The sequence below is a fragment of the Heterodontus francisci genome, chromosome 4 (genome assembly GCF_036365525.1).
Source record: "Heterodontus francisci isolate sHetFra1 chromosome 4, sHetFra1.hap1, whole genome shotgun sequence".
Lineage (NCBI taxonomy): Eukaryota > Metazoa > Chordata > Chondrichthyes > Heterodontiformes > Heterodontidae > Heterodontus > Heterodontus francisci.
The window spans coordinates 149,949,913-149,971,498 of NC_090374.1; the positions used below are offsets into that span (position 1 = coordinate 149,949,913).

General features: G+C 41.1%; 1 protein-coding gene across 3 annotated transcripts in view; it reads right to left on the reverse strand.

Annotated features, from left to right (window-relative positions):
- Nucleotides 1-383: 383 nt before the first annotated feature.
- The window catches only part of LOC137369301 (zinc finger and BTB domain-containing protein 5), a 62,426-nt gene continuing 41,223 nt past the window's right edge, over nt 384-21,586 (reverse strand). For all 3 annotated transcript variants that reach the window (XM_068030319.1, XM_068030320.1, XM_068030318.1), the window contains one exon: nt 384-4,503. In XM_068030319.1, coding sequence (XP_067886420.1) covers nt 2,454-4,499 — 2,046 coding nt within the window. In that variant the 5' untranslated portion in view covers nt 4,500-4,503 and the 3' untranslated portion in view covers nt 384-2,453. The remainder of the gene's footprint in view (nt 4,504-21,586) is intronic.

A 21,586-nucleotide genomic window follows, 5' to 3' on the forward strand; every position in this document is an offset into this window, starting at 1 on the left:
TATCCTACTCCACTGTATTTATTAAAAAAAAGTATGCACTTCCGTTTTTAAAAAAAAAATTGGAGTCACCTTTTTAAGATGCTGGGAGCCAAGAAACTGTAGGTTCTGCAATACCAGTGCAATGATGTGCTATCAAACTGTATTTACATAAACTGCCATTTAGAGTAACTTCACACTCCATTCAGTGAATTAGAAAATTAAATTTAAAGCTCAATATTTTCTTGAATAATTTCCCCTTTCTTTAAGGACTAATTTGAATGTGGCAAAGTGATTGAGATATCCTGTGGATTGTAGCATTTATTATTTTACAATTTACACTACCACTAAGTATCCCATGCAAAAGAACAGATCTTAAATAATCTCACCAAGTTGAATTTTGGTGGACATGAATTTTATTGTTCATTATACAGTATATTGACCTTTTACAGAGACCATATCTTCTGTTTATACTGTACAAAATTACTTTATACTACACAGTAAGTATACTTTGACAGTGTTTTTCACCATTATTCTTTTAGTCCCATTCTGTAGCAATTTTTTGGCATATCATTCTCAAGTCAGGGTAACTAGTAGCGTTAGGCTCTTCACATACCCTAGTATAATAAATACACCTTTCACATTGCTTCAGATTCTAATACAACTTTTGGCAGAGGATCCATATAGCTGAACCTTTGGATGGGCTGAAGAAAGGTGCTGCTATTCAGACTGGTATTTACAGCACAATGGAGAGCCTCCATCCCTAAATACTGAGAAGTAATAAGATTGCTAATATTTCTTGATTTAAACAAAAACTTAAGGGGCCCTCCAAATAGATTTAAAGTTTCTCCTTTAGGTACCTGCAGTCAAAAGAACATTTTAAATTTTCGCAATTAAAGGGCACGTATGTTGAGAGAGTGCTATGCACTCAATGCCCATCTTCAATCGAAATGCAAGAAACCTGTAGAAACAGCATTGGTATCCATAAAACATGATATAATATCCTGGAAAACTCTGTTGCACTTGGAAGTCTATGAATAAATATTCCAGATCAAAAGTGTACTGTAAAACATGGATTTTAACTGACCAGTTCAGTCACTTACTAACAAAAGTATTGCCACACAAGTGCAATTTATACACTAGAGTCTGTGGTACTTAGATTTGTTCTTGACAGGCTGATTTTCTTCAGTTTTATTAATGAAGACAGTTCCTTTCAAAAAGTTGGACTAAATGGGTTACATCGACTGGAAATTTTCTTCTAACATTTTGGATGAATAGTTTTTGTGCTTGCAAAAGGCAGGTGGATAGAAATGGCAAGTATTTTACCTGTCTGCAACTAATGTCACAAGTTCAAGTTTTTCATGACAGACTGATCCACACAGCAGTATCTTGTCCACAACAGACAGCTGCCTGGTGTATTGGGAGGGACACTGTTGTATGCCAAACCTGGAGTCAACGAGGGGAAGGAGAGCTTTAAAGCAGCAGGATCAACTGTAGAATCAGGAAGTGGCAAGAGCTAGAAAATCAGGAAACCATCAGTTCAAGGAGAAAGTTAATGTGTGCGTTATCAGTATTTCAGCACAAACAAATAATCCAATCTAGAAAGAACAGCTGTCTGTGTGTGCGTACATATTACTTACCCTACTGTGTGGTCAAATTGCGCCTGCTATAAATGATGTACATTGCACTTACAAGACATATACAGCATGGGGTAAATGCAACACAAAGCTCCCCCTGCACTGCCATAAGTTCAGAAACTTGCTGCACAAGTATGCCCCCCCACAACACCATTAAGGAGATATAGTGACAAATTCTGGACAACTTTGTAATGTCGACCAGAGCTGGGTTCATCTCACTTCTGATCAAACGGATTCCAAAGGCAATACTTTCCTCTTTTCGACCACTACCTAGACCTGAAGATGGTGCTAAATAGTACCAGAATATCATTTACAGATTTGAAAGATCAGGATGTGCTCTAACCATTGAACGTATGTGCCCTGGAGTTTTCCCCCTGCACAGTGGTGTGGTTATTAAAGGCTTCTTCAATATAGATGAAGTTGAAACCTACCACCGCGCCCCCCCCCACCATCAATAGATGATAGATTCCAACCAGTCGACAAATTCAGCTTACACAGGCTTCCTTCTTTATATCTGAATTTAAATATCTTCAAGATAAAACACAAGCTAAACTTCTGAAAAAATACACAGACACAATTCTGTACTAATCACTTAGCAGATTTGCATTAGTGTGCAACTACTGAAACAGCTTAAGAGCATATAAAAGTGCAGTACATATATATATACACTTACTAAATGCTACAAAATTTAATTTGCCCTGAACTCAGCACCTTATTGACACTTTGCTGTTAATCAGCAGTCAGAAGTCTTATTTTTATCTTTCTTTCACAAGCACAATTTTTTTTAAAAAAAAGATCATCTTTTAGAGTTGTGAGCAGAATCATGTTGAAAGTCTAATCTCAAAGCAGAGTACTTGGCAAGCTGCTGCCATGCCATCTCAAGCAGGTTGTTTTGGAATGCTTGTACAAGTGGCTCGACTGACTGAATCTTTTCCCACATTTTAAACATGCATAGGGCTTTTCTCCCGTGTGAACACGGATGTGTTTCTTGCAATCTGTTAATGTTAAAAAAGTCTTGCAGCAAATTTTACAGGCATATTTACGGGCACCTTCCACCACCAAAACATTGTGTTCTGACATGGCTTTCTTACACTTTGAAAGTACATCTGCAGATGCCCGTGTCAGCTGGGGAGGGCCTGACTGCAAAGAATGATTATTTTCAAAAGCAGAAGAGGTACTGTTTAACATTCGGATCTGGGAATTAGAGCCAGTGTCCTGGGAACCAGAACCTCCATCTCCAACAGAGGTTACAATGGGCATTTTGGGGGCAATGCGGCGATAACCTGGGAAATTACTGGCTCCTCCTCGCGATGAAATGATGGATTGTCTGGATAGTGAATGCAATCCAGAACTAGGCCTAGGAAAGTCTAATCTGAATGGTTCTCCTCCGGTTTTGTACCCAGAGGACTGTCCACAAGACAGGCCCAGCAAGTCCTGCATAGGTCGCATGAAATGAGTATCCGGACCATCATTAAATGGATTCTCCATTCGAGCTGCCACAATTGCAGAGTTGGCACTAGCAGAAACACCAGACATTGGGCTCATTAAATAAGTAGCTTCACTTTCCATTCTGCCATCACTCGTTGTGTTTGGAATGTTGTCATCAGCATTCTGGCCTCCAGTGTAGCTGTTTGTTCGATTTTTATTCAAAAAGGTGGAAATGTGAAAGGGAGCTTTTGAGTCAGTGTTTGCAGATTCTAGCATATGTATGTCCGCAACCCTGTCAGTGCTAGACTGTGGATCAGAGAAACTCCGGTCACTGCTCTCTGGGCTGAGCTCCAGCTTTTCTGCACCAGCCATTCCTCCTTCAACCTCCACCGACTCGCTACCTTCAGCCTGTGAGGCAACGTCACTCACTTCATCTTGAGGATCAGGTGAGCTCAATGGTTCAGCTTTGACAACAATTCGGACCTGCTCCTCACTTCCATTCACGTGAAGTTCTGTAGCCTCAGAGTGAAAATCTGATTTCTCATTAGCAGAATCGTGGTTAAAAGCAGTTTCAATGTGAGTCGCTTGAGAAGCCACAGATGTTTGTGAATGGCCTACTCCACTGTTATCTGACTGACTGGGTACTTGATTTTCTTCTGGTGTACTAAAGGCCTGTTCAAATATGATAGCACTTTCCACGTGGTTTTCAACAGTTGCATCAGTTTTAGAGCCATCTCCCAACTTCAGAGAGTCTGGTGTAAAGAGTTCCTCACACGTATGCACCACGGCTTGTCCATTACCTGATGTTTCTTCGGTGATTATAGACTCATCCACAGAAGGTCTCATCCTTTGTTTTGATCTTTCGTCAGCAACGGCCTTCCTTTTCTGCAGCCGCCTGACAGGAAATGCAGTGGACTGGTCCTCCAAGTGGTGGCGGAGTGACGAGTTCACGTTGACTTGCTCATCCATTGTCTGACTGGAACTGAGGGCAGAACTTACTAAGCTCAAACCCAGCTGCTGAAGCAGGAAAGACCTCTGCATACGAGCATTTTGCTCCTGAAGCCTTTCACTTGTAGGGGACATAGGTACAGTCCTGGTTGTTAAGTAATGTTTGCAAGCCTTCACAACAGAATTCAAGTGGAGGTGGGAAGCTGCTAGCAGCACATCCATAACATTACTCTCTCCTAACATGAGAGTGGATGTGTACATCATTTCAACAAGGGCTGCAAAAGCCTCTGCTGTGACTACTTCACTGTCGAGCTGAACCATGTTCAGTGATTGATCGCTCTCTGGGACAGTAAAGAGAGCACGAAAGTGGGTGCTGCAGGCCGCAAGCACCGAGCGATGGGCTTTGAAATGGCGACTCCCAACAACAATCACACAGTCACAGAGCTGCCCATGAAGCCGCTGATAGTTCAGCTGCTGGAAAACTTGTTCAAAGTGCCCTGGAAAATCCATGACCCTGTTAAAATAGAAAAAGAGCCAGTGATAGTTTTTTCCACTGCAGCAATCCTCGTTTCTCACTTCATAATTTTCCTTTGGCTATGAACAAGTCTCATCACAATCATTTATATACTTGCAATTAGTGAACTATAATGGGAAATGTGTTAAATTTACAGAATGGTCTAATCCTAAAGTCTTTCTTATGAAAGATAAATTTAATTATAGCATGTACTTAATTATTTCATTTATGCACCAAGTTATAAAATGAACAATTCCACTTACAGACAGCAGCTACTGCTTGCAATAGAGAGACTGTCACTGGCTTTCTGACGTCAGATCATGTTATCACAATGCTTGCTATTAACGGAGATGGCAAGGAAATGAAGGGACTCTGATTCTCTTTTTCACAGGAGTGCAGGATAACCATCAGCAGCAGGAAGTATCCGTTTCAGACTCGTAAGATTCTTTTATGAAATCTGATTTTGAAAAGCTGCATCTTGACATGAACACTTTGGAGTGTTCATTGCCTCAGTTATACTGTAAAAAGCACTGCAGTATATGGAGCACCCGAGAGCATTTTAAATAGATATTCTCCCCAATTCAGTCAGAGAAACCAGAGTTCTGCTCAGGTACACTTGAACAAATGCAGTTCTGCTCATCTACATTTAAGAGATTAATTTTTATTTAGTTGTGATGAATTTAAAAGCAATACAGCAGGTCACACAATGATTTTTTAAAAACTCTATTTAAAACTTATAAAGCAGCTCAGCATCAGCTGCAGTAAGCATAGCCTGGTGCAAGGCCACCTCTTCCAAGTGGTCATACTAGTGACTCCAAACTGTCAATGTCTCCAAAAATCAGCAGAAATATACAGCACATCTGGCCTTTTTATGGAACAAAAGAGTCAGCACAGACACAAAGCATGTGCAGTTGGGCTGTTAGCCTGGAGCAGGTTTCTGAGGATACAAGATTGCAGTTGTCTCTGAAAAGCAGTAACTGGCTATTCTCAGTAGGTTAAGTCAAGAAATTCAATTTAAAACATGTTTTTCTTTCTTAAATAACCAGAGCAGAAGAAATTAATTAAACATTGTACTGGAAATTAAATACTGCAGAAGCAATGTATACTAATAATTTGTATGGAGCCTACAATTTCTTCTTTAATGTCTGCAACAATTCAGATTACAGATTCTTACAACATAGGAGGATTTTCAGCCCATTCTGCTTGTGACAATTCTTTTGAAAGAGTTATCCAGTTAGTTCCACTACCCTGTTCTTTTCACCATAGCCCTTTTTATTTCCTTTTCAAGTATTTATCCAATTCTCCTTCAAAAATTACTACTGAATCTGTTTCTACCATCTTTTCAGATAGTACATTCCCGATCACATTGCATAAACAAGTTTTTCATCTCCCCACTGGTTCTTTTGCCAATTATATTAAATCTGACCTCTGGTAATTGACCCACCTGCCAGTGGAAACAGTTCCTCCTTATCAACACTATCAAGAACCTCAGAATATTTGAACACCTGTATTAAGTCTCCCCTTAACCTGCTCTGCTCTAAGCAGAACAATCACATCTTCTCTAGTCTCTTATCCCTGATACCACTGTAGTAAATCTCTGCATCCTCTCCAAGGCCTCGATGTCATTGCTAAAGTGTGGTGCCTAGAATTGGACACAATGCTCCAGCTGATTTATAAAGGTTCAGCTAGCTTTTGTACTCATTATCTCTATTTATAAAGCCAAGGATACTGAATGCTTTTCTAGCAATATCAACGTCCTGTCACCTTTAAAGATTTATATATATGAACCAACAGTTCCCTCCGTTCCTGCACTCTCTTTAAAATTACATGGAGAAGACTGTAAATGAATTATTCACTGGGGCTGTTCACACAACTCTAAAGTCCTTTATATACTGCATACTACAAATGTTATGTACGTTGATGTGTTGTAACCAAATGTAAAACAATGGCAATTATAAAAATTGCTCCCACAGACATGACAGATCTAAATATTTGGTATAGGTTCTGCTTTTTAGCAGTTTTTAAAAATGTTTTTGACTTAAATGACCACTATATAATTCAGCTGTATTGATTCACGATGCTCAGCATGAAACCTGTCATTTTCTCTTCATGCACTCAACAGCATTCCCTGACAAATCATATTGGTCAATGTCAACTATCTTGGGAATCATTTCTACCAGTTATTACTGCCCAACCCTGACTCCCAGAGTTTTAGTCTCAAACTTGGAGAATGGTGGCATGGCTGAAGTGTTGGAGAAGTGCCAAAGCTAGCTAAACTTCAGGAAGGGTAAAGGATAAAAACTGGAGAGGAAAAAATGGTTCTATTGTTAATGTTTATGAGATTGCTACAGCATGTACTGGTAGGTGTATATGTGACAATTGGTATATTAGTTTCTGTAGGTGTACATGTAATGACTGCCACAACATCTACTTGTTAGTGTACATGTAAAGACAACTATAACTACATGCAGATGTACACACAATCACTGCTATAGGACATACCTGTACACAACTGTTACGAGCATATACCTTTAATAACAGCTACAGCAAGTACCTTTAGATGCAAGTTTAATGACTGCTTTGGAATATGCCTGTATCCATAGGTATACATGTAATGACTGCTACAGCATGTACCTGTACACGTAATGACTGCTGCAGCATTTATCGGTGGATAAATGTAATGATTGCTATAGCATGATTATAACAAGATTACCAGTACAAAGCACACCATGTTACATGTGCACTTATCTTTCCAGATAATGAATCCATCTCTCCTTTTAATATTTGCAGACTTCTTTGTGATTTATTCTTTGCTTAATTACACAATTACTATGCATTATAATTTACTCAGATCACATTACTTATAGACTTTAGTCCTGACTATTTTGCATAGGTGACATCACAGAGTGTGCTGTGATGATGCAAAAACAGCAGATATGTCTCGTCTAAAATTCGCATTCCCCATCCCTTTGCTCATCTAACACAGAAGTAATTTGAAAACAATCTTGATTTCCTTTGGGATCGTGGGAGGTGCTGGGGGTGTTGTTGGCATGAAAGGCGATCCAGGACCTTCGCTGGAACTGTAGCTATCCAAACTCAGACTGGTATTCACAGAAACTTAAAGAAAACACCTCGACAAGGTTGTCAATATGTTAATGGAACATGGTTCTCCCAAGGACTGTAAACTATGGTCCGGATGTTAATAATGACAGCGAAAACATCAGCATTCGCCATCATTGCTCCTCTGAAACTGAGAGCAACTTCTGGAATCCGCACGTGTGCGGTTAAACAGGGAAATCCAGAAGTTGCTGTCAGTGATTCTGCGCTTCTCCAGAGGGTGTGTTGTTGAGGTCGCCCCAGATTGAAATCAATTGGAAATCACTGAACTGACAAGAACATCCACTCTTAGTTTCACTGCATAAACACTTGAAAAAGTTATACCTTGTTGAATGAGGTGTAACTGGGCTTCTAACTGTGTACCAGGTTCATAACTACTGCTAAACAGCCTCATTGGCACTGACAGAGTAATTCTATATTTGCTGAATGTCAACATTTCTCAATAAGAAATTTTTAAAATAAGAAAATTTTTTAAAGTTTGATTATATTTTAGTTTCAACCATAATACCAAAATAAATGATGTGGTCATATATATTGTACGTGCAAAAATTTAAAATTAAAAGTGAAGGGATTGAGTGGTTTTTACTTCTGGATTTGCTATCTGCGAGAATACTTCATTGTGATTGGCTGCTTATGTTGTTTGATGACATCACTGCAGCTGCATACCTGGAGCTCCCCTTGACTTGGCGCCAGAAACAAACGAACCAACTGACATTGGGAAAGGTGAAATCCATTCCAGAGATCATTATATCTTTGTTGGCAGTTTTCTTCAAGGTCAGCGGGAAACACAGTTCCTTCACCACTGACCACAAAATCCAGTACAATGAGCAGTTCATCAGTTCAGCTTGGTAATCTGCAAGTCTCTGAACCTTTCTGGCCGTGAACGCTGGTGATAAAATATAATTCACTAATGTCCTTTAGGCAAGGAAATCTGCTGTCCTGACCCAGTCTGGCCTCTATGTTACTCCAGACCCACAGCAATATGGTTGACTCTTAACTGCCTTCTGAAGTGGCCTAGCAGGTCACTCACTTGGAAATGACAAATGCACACCCTGCCCAGTCGACCCTGCAAAAGTCCTCCTCACTACATCTGGGAACGTGCCAAAATTCGGAGAGCTGTCCCATTGACTAGTCAAACGATAGCCTGACCTAGTCATACTCATTGAATCATACCTTACAGCCAATGTCCCAGACGCCTCCATCACCATCCTTGTATGTGCTGTCTCACCAGCAGGATGGACCCAGAGGTGATGGCACTGTGGTATACAGTTGGGAGGGAGCAGCCCAGCATTGACTCCAAACCCCATGATGTCTCAGGGCATCAGGGGCAAGGAAACTCCCTGCTGATTACCACCTTCTGCTCCCCACCTCCCCCCCCACCCCACCTCAACTGATGAATCCTCCATGTTGAACACCACCTTGAAGAAGCACTGAAGGTAGCAATGGCACAGAATGTACTCTGGATGGGGGAGCTTCAATGTCCATCACCAAGGGTGGCTTGGTTGCACCACTACTGACCATAGCAGACAGTCTGGGCTGTGGCAGATGGTGAGAGAACCAACAAGAGGGAAAAAGCTACATGGCCGTGCCCTCACCAATCTACCTGTTGCATCTGTCCATGGTAGTACTGGTAAGAGTGACAACTGCACAGTCCTTCTGGAGACTGAGTCCTGTCTTCACACTGAGGACGCACTCCATTATATTGTGTGGCACTACCACCATGCTAAATGGGATAGATTCAGAATAGATCTAGTAGCATAAAACTTGAGCATCCACGAGGTGCTGTGGGGCAATCAACAGCAGCAGAATTGTATTCAACCACAATCTATAACCTTGTGGCCTAGCATTTCCCTCACTCTACCATACCATCAAGCCAGGGGAGCAACCCTGGTTCAATGAAGAGTGTAGGAGAGCATACTAGAAAATGTTCCAAGGTGCTTTACAGGAATGTTATAAAACTGTACTACTGAAGATTTGTGCTCCAGAACTAGCTGTACTCCTAGCCAAGCTGTTCCAGTACAGCTACAACACTGGCATCTACCCGACAATGTGGAAAGCTGTCCAGGTATGTCCTGTGCACAAAGAGCAGGACAAATCGAATCCAGCCCATTACTGCCCTCAGTCCACTTGCAATCATCAGAAAATTGAGGGATGGCATCACTGACCGTGCTATCAAGTGGTACTTACTTGCCAATAACCTGCTCACCGATGCTTGTTGGAGATCAATCATTTCAGCCCCAGGACATCACTGCAAGAGTTCCTCAGGGTAGTGTCCGAGGCCCAACTATCTTCAGCTGCTTCATCAATGCCCTTCATTCCAACATAAGGTCAGAATTGGGGATGTTCACTGATGATTGCACAGTGCTCAGTACCATTCGCAATTCCTCAGATACTGAGGCCGTCAGTGCCTGCATGCAGCAAGACCTGATCAACATTTAGGCTTGGGGTGATAAGTGGCAAGTAACATTCGTGCCATACAAGTGCTGGGCGATGACCATCTCCAACAAGGCAGAATCTAACCATCTCCCCTTGACAATCAACAGCATTACCATCGCTGAATCCCCCACCATCAACATCATGGGGGTCACCATTGACCAGCAACTTAACTGGACCAGCCATATAAATGCTGTGGCTACAATAGCAGGTCAGAGGCTGGGGATTCTGCAACAAATAACTTACCTCCTGACTCCCCAAAGCTTGTCCACCATCTACAAGCACAAGTCAGAAGTGTGGATGGCTTGGACGAGTGCGCTCAAACACCACTCAAGAAGCTGGACACCAACCTGGACAAAGCAGCCCACTTGATCAGCACCCCATCCAACACCTTAAACATTCACTCCCTCCACCACCGCGGAGTGGCAGCAGTGTGTACCATATACAAGATGCACTGCTGCAAATCATCAAGTCTCCTTTGACAGCAACTTCCAAACCCACAACCTCTAACACATAGAAGAACAAAGCAACAGGCACCTAGGAATACCAACACCTGTAGGTTCCCCTCCAAGCCATACACCAACCTGTCTTGGAACTATATCCCCATTCCTTCACTGTTGCTGGGTCAAAATCCTGGATCCCCCTCCCTTACAGAGCAGGCTCGAGGGGCCGAGTGGCCTACGCCTCCTCCAAATTCATATGTTTATATGTATGTGGACTGCAGTGATTCAAGAAGGTGGATCACCACCTCCTTCTCAAGGATAATTAAGGATGAGCAATAAATGCTGGCCTAGCCAGCGATGCTCACATCCCAGGAATGAATGAAAAAAAGAGAGACACAGGCAGCCAGTCAGACTTTAAAGAGAAAATTGTGTGAGCAAGCTTTGGCCAGGCTCAGGAGTGCAGCACACAGAAAGGTACTTTGTTTAAATATACTAAAATGACCCATTAATGTGGGAAGTATAGTTATTTTATTATTTTGTATTATTATTCAAAGACAAGGCATTTTAAAAGTGAATGACAATAACTGTTGTTCTCACTGTGAACTACAGCAGCTTAATGATTCGTACTAGGTCTCGACTCACCGTGTAGCTTCTCCAAGAGATTGAAGAACATGTTCAAAAGACACAAATATCTAGTTCAGAATTGCAGCGAGATGCTTTTATTATACCCCTGGGTTTCGCTACTATATAATTAGACATTGAGCAGTACAGAAACATCTCTAAACTTAAGATGCTCTGCCCATTCACAGGAATGGCTAGCAATGCTTTACTTGAGAGAATATCTAAGATAAGACCCTAAACTTGTAACATGCACATAAAACAGTTTGTGCAACTCAGACAGAAAAATTGGCTTTTTTTAAATATACATTATGAATTTTTGTATGGCATTTTTACAAGCTGTTGGTGATCACCTGCAATTTCGTACTTTAAAGACAAAATACAAGTCTCTCTGCAAGCAATTTATAATAAAATTATATGTAACATAGATGTGCAGTAGGTATTTCTTGAAAGATTCATTACATTTTATACAAGTGATAAAGATATTAGCGTTGTATTAACCTTGCTGTCACAGCGCCCAATTCCATTATTGCAGAATAAATATTTGTCAATATATGCTGAAATACAGGTAGTTTAGATTTTTTTTTAAAGAAATGAGTACAAAAAAAAGAGCTCACAAACTAATATTCACCTCAAATATAGGTAATGAACATGTGTCTGCTTTCCTTCTTAAATTTGTACAAATTCTCCAATGACCTTCACTGTGCTTTTCATCCAGTCTTTGTTCAGATCACTGCATCAAAATTACAGCAGCTCAACTTCTAAACCGCTGACTACTATTGTCATGCAGACCCCCAACTGCCAAGAATGAGGCATATTAATTTTGTCATATGAACATTAATTTTAAACAGTTGCTGGAGTGAAGAAATGACTTGTTAAAGAGATCACCAGACCTTTGACTGGAGGACATTGGCATACTAAGAGATGGTGCTTGTGGAGACAAAGAACTACTCCCTGGTCCAATTAACCCAAATGGATTTTGATCACCAAACACTGAAGGTGTAAGGAAGCTTGTATTCCAGGGTCTGCTAAAATAATACAATCCACAAGGCAGGAGTGGTTAAACCAGCTGGTCACATGGCTGACTGGCTAATCCAGGCTTTTGAACTAGACACAGGATAGTTTGAATTCAGACTGCGGAGCTGGAACAAGATAGCCTCTCTCCTGGCTGACTCTCTCGCGGTTTCTCACAAGCCTCCGGACCCATTGAAGTCACGTAATCCTGAAGAGAGAAAAGACTCCTACATCGACACATGTTAAAGCGTGCACTGGGCCCCAACGAACAGCAAGACTTACTGGCAACCAAAGACTCAACATCAAACTCAAAGGACAGTAAATGGAAACCCATCTATTGCCTTAAACTTTTTCCCTTTATTCTTTTCTATTTTTTCTGTCTCTATCCGCGTGTGTCTTTCGCGTATGCATGCTAGCGTGGTCGCATTGCGTATTCGTAGCCATTACCCGAATTAGAGTTTAAGATGAATAAACTTCCATTTTTCTTGTTTAAATCTAAGAAAACCTGTCTGAATTGAATTCTTTGCCTTACCATTGGAAAGCGATGAACAAGATTCACTGAGGGGGAGCTAAAGCAAAGTGTTTTTAAAAATTAAACCCCGTTACGGTAAATCAGGCAAAGGCTGAGAGGGAATCCCCAGACCCCTTCTCACCTGTTCGTAACACTATCCTGAAGCATTTAGTACAGACACATACACTAACAATACAAGGAATACTGGCTTTTTCTTTTGTAATGGGACTTTAACACACACAGACTCAAAAGATCTTCCATGGTGCTGCTTAAAGCGAGTCAGGATACACAGTCTTTTAACACTGGAGTTGTTTAGATCATCCAGGAGATAGTTTCACGAAATGGCATTTTGGGATTTGTACTGATGTTTACCGGGACGCAGACTTGAACATATACAGCGGATAACTGGTTTAGTCATTCGTCACTAGATCTGGCTGGACCACAAAAAGCACCATCAGGTCCTGCTCTTCTCAGCCAAAACTGCTCAGTATTCCAGGATCATACTGGAATGCAAAAAACCCTTGCTTCTCTTCTCCACCACAACCCATCCTCTTAAACCTCTCTACTCCCATCTCCTCTACCCTAACCTCCAACAAGTGCAAGGAGCTCATGGATATCTTTGTCACTAAGGTTGAGACCTCCCTTTCCCTAGTCGACCAGGCCAAATTTCCCAAAGTTCCCTCAATCCTAGCCTTAAACCAGCAACTTTCTCTAGTTTCCCTATCTCTCCCCATGTTCATCTTGTTCACGAGACCCACTGCCTGCTCCTTTGACCCCATACCTAACAAACTGCTAACTACCTAAATTCCCTTCCTGACCCCCACGTTAGCCAATATTGTTAACCATTCCCTTTCCTCAGATACCGCTTCCCCCTCCTTTAAATCTGCTATCACCTCTCTGTCCTTACGAACAATTTCCAAGCTCCCTTTCCTCTCCAAAGTAATTGAAATGTGTTGTTGCCTTGTGCCTATCTTTCCCACAACTTTGATGGAATCCTTCCAATCAGGTTTCCGCCCCCACCACAGTATTGAAATATCCCTTGTTAAAGTTACAAATAACATCTATGTAACTGTGGTAAACCATCCCTCATCCTTCTTGAACTGTCTGCAGCCTTTGACATGTTTGACTGCACCATCCTCCTCCAAGGTCTCTCCTGTCCAGCTGGGTGGGACTGCACTCATCTGGCTCCATTCTTGTTAATCTAGTTGCAGCTAGAGAATCACCTGCAATGGCTTCTCTTCTCATTCCACACTGTTACCTCTGGTATTCCCCAAGGATCTATCCTTGGTGTCCTCATCTTTCGCATCTGCATGCTGTCGCTCGGCAACATCGGAAAACACGTCAGATTCCACATGTATGCAGGTGGAACTCAGCTCTAATCACCACTGCTCTTGACATGTCCACCGCCCCTGATTTCTCACTGTCTATCAGACATCCAAAATTGGATGAGCAGAAATTTCTTCCGACTAAATATTGGGAAGACTGAAGACATTGTCCCTGATAACTGTCTGAGGATGAACTAGACCGTTCACAATCTTGGTGTCGTATTTAACAGAGGTGAGTTTCCAACCATATATCTCCATCACCAAGACTGCAACTTCCACATTCATAATATTGTGCGACTCTGCCCCGCCTCAGCTCATCTGCTGCTGAAGCCTTCATCCCATCACCCTGAAATTTCAACTCCGTTTCTCCACAGATGCTGCCAGACCTGCTGAGTGTTTTCAACATTTTTTTTTCATATTTCCAGCATCTGAAGTATTTTGCTTTTGCATTCCAAGATAATAGATTTAATGGTACATCATTTTAACACAGTAATTCAGTAATCCACTAACAGCAAAATATACTGTTTATTTTGTCATGCATTATATGAGAGATTTTCCTTTCAATTTACCAAGCTATGAACACAGATTCACCCACCCAGACTCTTACTATATCATGTATCATACAAAACTATTCTGAGATAGCACCAATTTCAGCACCTCACTCTCAATTTGGAGGACAGGGAGATCCAAATGAAATAACATACAAACAGAGAAATGGGAGCTTCCATGGCAACAGAAAAACATCCAAGTCTCCAGCACCTTGTTTCCCACAGATCTATTTAATAATACAGCTTTTGAAATTGAAGTAGATTTGGGTGATTAAACTTACTCTCACTAGTGACAGTTAATTATTATTCTTGTGTGTAAAAGAGCCATAACATAGAGTACTTGTCTTTCCGGAGTACTAACGATCCCTAAATTCTGAAGCCATTTTTACATCAGTCTTTTAAGTCAGATTCCAGAAGTCCAGTGTCCATGAATGAACTCCATGCATTTATGTTTTTAATTTGGTTTTATCTAAGTTTGTAAGTATGTCGCTAGTCTGCGAAAACCAGATTCAATAGCATCAGGCTCCTAGAACATAAAAGACCAAGTTAGATGCAGCTTCTAAATCAATACTAGAATATTGTGGGTACTTGGTTTCTAATTAAGTGACAATTTACACAAATTTTATTTTATCTCTTACTTGAAGCATTCAGTTTGCTAACCACTGCCATGATCCTTCATGTTCAGATTGAAAATGCTACACCCTCCTTCCAGGCATTTCACACAGGTTACATTATCCACAACACTACAATAGCTATCTGTGAGCTTTTCAAAAACAAAGCTGACAGACCAGGAAACTTTGGTGTTCTAATTACAAAGGAATCGCACAATCATTCATGGAGCTGTCAGTGGCCCCATGGAAAGAGGGCCTCATGACCCCATACTCTCTAATTTCCTGAGACAATGTCCTAATGTCACATGAACCTGTCCAAGAACAAAATTACTGAAAACTTGGAGAAGTTCCAACGACAGTATTAGTTTATATTTTAGAAAGAGACTTTGTATTTCACGGATATACTAAGAAACTATATTGGGTGACAATACTGTTCCACTATGACAAGCAGTCGCTTGCCATATTTTTGATATCAAAATAATCAAGTTAGTGTGGGGAAATGGAACACTTCTTCATTCCATGAACTCAGCGGCAGCAGAGTGCTCCCACATCAGGTACGGCGCAAGTAACATGCAGTCTAAACTTCCTCATTTTCTGTCCCAACAACCTTTAATCCCAAACAGCACTCCCCACTCCCTTCTTACTCCCTATATGCCATCTCCTATACCAAGTCACCTTGTCATTTACCTGACTGCAATTATCAATTTAGCACCAAATTAGAGCACCGCTCCATGTTGAACAAGGGAATCAAAGGCACAGAATGTACTCTGGCTGGGGAAACTTCAATGTCTCACCAAGAGTGGCTGGTAGTACAACCACCGACAGGGGTGAGGGAACCTATATGAAGAAGTAACCTATTCATCCTCTTCCTACCTATTGCAGACATAAATGTCCACAAAAGCATTTGTAGTCAAGACTTTATCTTTACGAGGACTGTAAAGACAAAGTCCTGTCTACACCATGAGGACATCTCCATTTGAGATGTGTAAAGGAAACCCAACCCAAGTCCGAACGTTGGACCCGGAAGCCCGACGTGACCCAACACATGTCGCTGGGTCCTGTTGGGGTCAGGTCAGGCAGCAGGCCTTTACCCATGTAAAGGCCCGCCACCCGACCCGACCCCGACGACATTTGTCGGGTCGGGTCGGACTTCCGGGTTCGGAATTGAGACTCGCATCGGGTTTCCTTTGCACACCTCTAATCTCCATTGTGAAGTGTGACATAACTGGGATAGAGCAAGGATAGATTTAGTAGTCTAAAACCAGTCAAAAAAATAAGGTGCTGTGGGCCATCAGCAGCAGAATTGTATAGCACAACAACCTGTAACCTCGTACACTAGTACACCCATCACTCCTTGACCACCACCAGGCCAAGAGATGAAGCCTGGTTCTATGGAGAATGTAGAAGGGTGTGCCAAGAGCAGCACGAGGCATATCTTACAATAAGGAATGAACCAAGTCAAACTACAGCATAGTAAACTTCAAGAGCAGCAGGGTATGGACAGAGGAAACCAGTGACACAACTAACGGATCACAGCAAACTCTGCAGCCTGATCACTTACAGTTGAAAATGGTGGTCAACAACCAGGAAACTAAAAGGAGGGGGAACATCCTCATCCACAGCGTGGCAGAGCCCAGCATGTAACTGCAAGAGACATAGCTGAAGCATTTGCAAGTATCTACTCTGCCTCTTTCTGAGCTTCCCACTGCCATAGAAACCAGTGTAGAGCCAAAACCATTCACTCCACATGACATTAAGCAGCTGAGTGCACTGGACACAGTAAGGTGATGGGCCCTGAAAATGCCTTGGCCGTCATGCTTACCAGAGCTAGTTGCTTCCCTAACTAAGCTGTTCCAGTACAGCTGGAACACTGACATGTATTCATCAACCAGTTTTAATACAACTGAATGGTTTTCAAGGCCACTTTAGAGGGCAATTAAGAGTCAACCCTGCCATTTAGGACTGGAGTCACACCTAGGCCAGAATGGGCAAGGATGGCAGGTTTCCCTCCCAAAAAGGGCATTAGTGCATCAACTGGGTTTTTATGACAATCTGACACTCATGGCCACCTTTACTAATAAAAGTTTTTAACTTCCAGACTATTAAAATGGAATTCAAATTCCCAAAGCACAGTGGTGGATTATTAGTCCAGTAATAAATCCACTGTACTACTATATTAATTTGATAAATCCTACATCCAGCTGATTTTGGTAGTGTGAAATACAGCAGCCAGAAATTACACTGGTTGAGCAACCCACATCAGCTAAAGGAAGGGAGTTCTGTGAAACTCTGTCCTCATAAAAAGTCCTTTAAGTATTTTTGTACAGTAGGAATATCCAATTTATGGCCTTTGGCAATCCAAAAAAAATTAAGGTATCTGTATTTCACACTGCCAAAAATCCTCTGATGGCAGGAGTTATTAATAAATGGAATTTTCATTCTCAATGTGCTGCTTCTGTGACATGGATAAAAATGAACTCAACAGTCCCATGAAGGCCTACTGGTAAAGCATCACCTAACTTGAGCTGTACAACTCAGTTCCACTTGGAATGTTGTAACAGAAGCAGGCCATTCAGCTCATCGCATCTGTACCAGTTTATTTCTCCACATGAGCATCTGAGAACCTACTCTGCTGCTCAGTCCCCATACCTTTAATAGTTCCCTTAAAACAAGCAACATCCCAATTCCTTTTAAAAATAATTCATGGGCTTTGCTACAGCAGAGGTTTGTGGCAGAGAATTCAACATTCAAACCATTCTCTATGTAAACATATTCATGTAAAATCTGCTAATGCCTTTTGTACTCATTTTAAAATTTCTATCCTCTCATTACTGTTTTGCCAACCAGTGGAAACAATCTCTTACTATGTACCTTACCAAAACCCTTCATAATCTTGAAGGCTTCTATCAGGACACCCCTCAAACCATCTCAATTCCAGTGAGAAACTCATAACTCTTCAGGTTTCTCTTCATAATTGTAACCTTTCATTTCTTGTAATATCCCAGTGAATCTAAGCTATGCCTTTTCCATTACTTTTACAGTCTATTTCTTTAAAGTATCTGACAATTCACTTTTAACAATAAATTCACACCTTGCTATGTTATTTATATGATTTAATTCAAATAATTGGATAATTCAATTCTTTCAGCACAAAAAACTGAATTGCCGGGAGTTGACTTTCTATCTTTCCTATAATATAATGCCCAGACTTATACACAATGATGTATTTCCTGCTTTATCAAAATCTTGCACAAATTCAACATTATCTCTTTGCTTCTGTATTGTATGCCTCTAGATACTAAACCAAGGATTCCATTTGCCTCTCTCATGACCTTATTTACCTGCACTGCTATATTTAACAACCTGTGCATCTGCATGCCAAAATCCCCCTGCTCATCTACTCCATTTCAAATCTTATCATTTAAGGTGCATTTCCTTTTTATGTACTTACTTTCAAAATGCATTACTTCACATTATCTATACTGAACTGCTGGCGTCCACCCTGCTTACTCATCCATGTTCCCCCAGTCTTCCACAACTCATCACAATAAATCCTGCCCATCACCTCCACCCTATCCTGCCCACCCCCAACAAATTCAGTCTCATCAGCAAATTTCATTGTTTCATTAATTCCCAAGTCAAGATCATTTATGTATACAGTAAATAAGAGCATTCCCAGCACAGACCTTTGTGGAATAACACTCACCACACATACCATTCCCAGAAATTTCCTACCTTTTGCTTTCTAACCACTTCTCTATCTACGTGGCTGCATTCCCCTTAATTTCAGGTGTCATCATGTTTTCCACCAGTCGCTCACATCACATCTTACCAATTGCTTTGAAAACCCATGAAAAACACTGAATTTTCCTCATCTAACCTGGCTTGTGTCTTCAAAGGACTCTAAGATTGGTCTGTGCTGACTGATCAGTGTAGCGTGCTAGGGAGGAACAGGTGACTTTGGACTTCTGGTTCCCAAAGTTCTCCACTACTGGAATTTTCCCTCCTCATGCCTGGGTCTGTTGTAGACTAACTGATTGCCATAATTAGGTCAATAACTCCATTGTCATTTCATCATGCAACTACCAAGAGGCAGAAGGTGAACTAGATGGGCCTTAATCATTTTCCATCCAGCTAATTGGTAGCTGCCACTTACTTGCTGGCATGCCCCATTTTATTTTGTGGGCCTGGAAGTTTAGCATGTTAGCTTTCCTTTGCTCAAGGGCACTTTCTTTCTTCAAAACATTTTCAAACTTTTGGAGTTGATGCCATTTCATCATTGGTGGACTAATCCTGAAGCATTAGAGCTAAACCAGTTTGCACCCACAGCTTGAGACAAAAGCGCTGATTTAAACTTTGTGTAGTCCACCAGGCTCCACGTGCACAGGCCATTCAGCCTCTTGGGTCTGTCCTCCCATTCAATTAGATCACTGTTGATCTGTAGCTCAATTCCATTTACCTGTCATTGATCCACATTCCTTGATACTTTTACCTAACAAGAGTCTATCGAGAAAAAGCTTGAGCACTCCTACTTATACAGGTTACGCTAAAAATAAGTGACAGACAATCAAGCATTTCAGCAAAATGGCTTTATTTGGTGTCCTTCATTACATACATCTATGCTAACCGTCTCCCTTGACATTAATATAAATCATTCAGGAGCTATCAGTTTTCAGATCCTATTTCTATTGTTGAATTTAGATCACAGATATGCCCTTCAGCAGAATTGGTTTTAACAAAGCAGATTTAGCACCCTCACTGGAGGTGTTTACAGTGAGGTTTAAGAATCGAGGAAAGGAAGTTTGGCCTTTGTTTCAGGTTTTTAACTGTAAAATGTTCTGCAGGGATGTAAATAAGGGAGCCCTACTGAATGGGTCACATTTTTCATGCAAGCTAAATTTAATGCTCCAATGGTATCCAGCTTTCAGATTTTCATTCCTTTAATAGAAAGCACCTGTTTCAGCTAGCAGCATCACAGCCTTTTGTAGATATGTCAATCAGCTGCTGTAAAACAACAAGTTCCAAGGTACTTCACAGGAGTGTTATCAAACAAAATTTGACACCAAGCCACAAAAAGAGCTATTAGGTCTGATGACCAAAAGCTTGGTCAAAGAGGGAGGTTTTAAGGAGCATCTTAAAGGAGCAGAGGGGAAGAGGGGCGGAGAGGTTCAGGGAGGGAATTCCAGAGCTTCAGGCCTTTGCAAGTGAAGGCACAGCCACCAATGGCAAAGCGATTAAATTTGGGACCGCTCAAGAGGCCAGAATTGGAGGAGTGCACATATCTTGGAGGGTTGTAGGGCTCGAGGAGATTACAGAGATATGGAGAGGTGGGGCCATGGAGAGATTTGAAAACGGATGAGAATTTTTAAAAAATGAAACACATTACATAGAATTACACAGAAATAGATAACTCAGAAACAGGCCATTCAGCCAACCAGTCTGTGCTGGTGTTTATATTCCATACAAGTCTCCTCCCATTCCATTTGCCTCATCTCAGCCTTTCAACACATCTTTCAATTCACTCTTCTGTCATGTACTTGGCTAGTTTCTTTCTGAAAACATCCAAACTATCTGTCTCAATCACTTCTGTGGTAGCAAGTTCCACATTCTAACCAGACTGAGTAAAGCCATTTCTCCTTATTTCCCTATTGGATTTATTTGTAACTATCTTATATTTATGGCCCCTAGTTTTGGATTCCCCCACAAGTGAAAACATTCTTTCCACATCTGTCTTATCCAACCAATTAAGAAAAGATCTCTGGATTCACTCAGCAGGTCTGGCAGCATCTGCTTCTCTTTCCACAGATGCTGCCAGACCTGCTGAGTGAATCCAGCATTTCTTGTTTTTGTTTCAGATTTCCAGCATCCGCAGTATTTTGCTTTTAAGAAAAGATCTCTCTCAGGTTGCCTCTATGTCTACTCTTATCTAAAGAAAAAAGCCCCAACCTGTTCAATTATTCCCAATAGCTTGAATCTCAGTTCTGATTCCATCTTTCACCCTTGAAAATGTGGATTAATCCCTAGAAATTTGAGGGAAAACATTTTCCTCTCCCAAAATGATACATGAAACTCAAGGAAAATTCAGAGTAAATTTCAAAAACAGCTTTACTTGAACAAAAACAAGGCAATGATCCAAAAAACATTCAAAAATCAGTCAAACAACTTGGCCTAGTCTTCCTTTTTTTCTAAACATTCAGCATTCTTACCAAAATAACGTCAGTCAGAATGGAAGGGCTTTAATCAGAACATACAATAGGTGACTGACAAAATCAGTCAAGCGATTACAAATATCTGTGAGAACCTGCCCCATTGTGCTGAATTCCCACTATATTATAGCTGCAGCAAATGGTCTGAGCAAGCCTGTTAATACAGCTGTTCTACCTTCTCTCTTAACTCAAAGGAAGAAGAGGCACAGACGGGTCCTTTAACATATGCAGATACCTCTTGACAAAGTCACAATTTT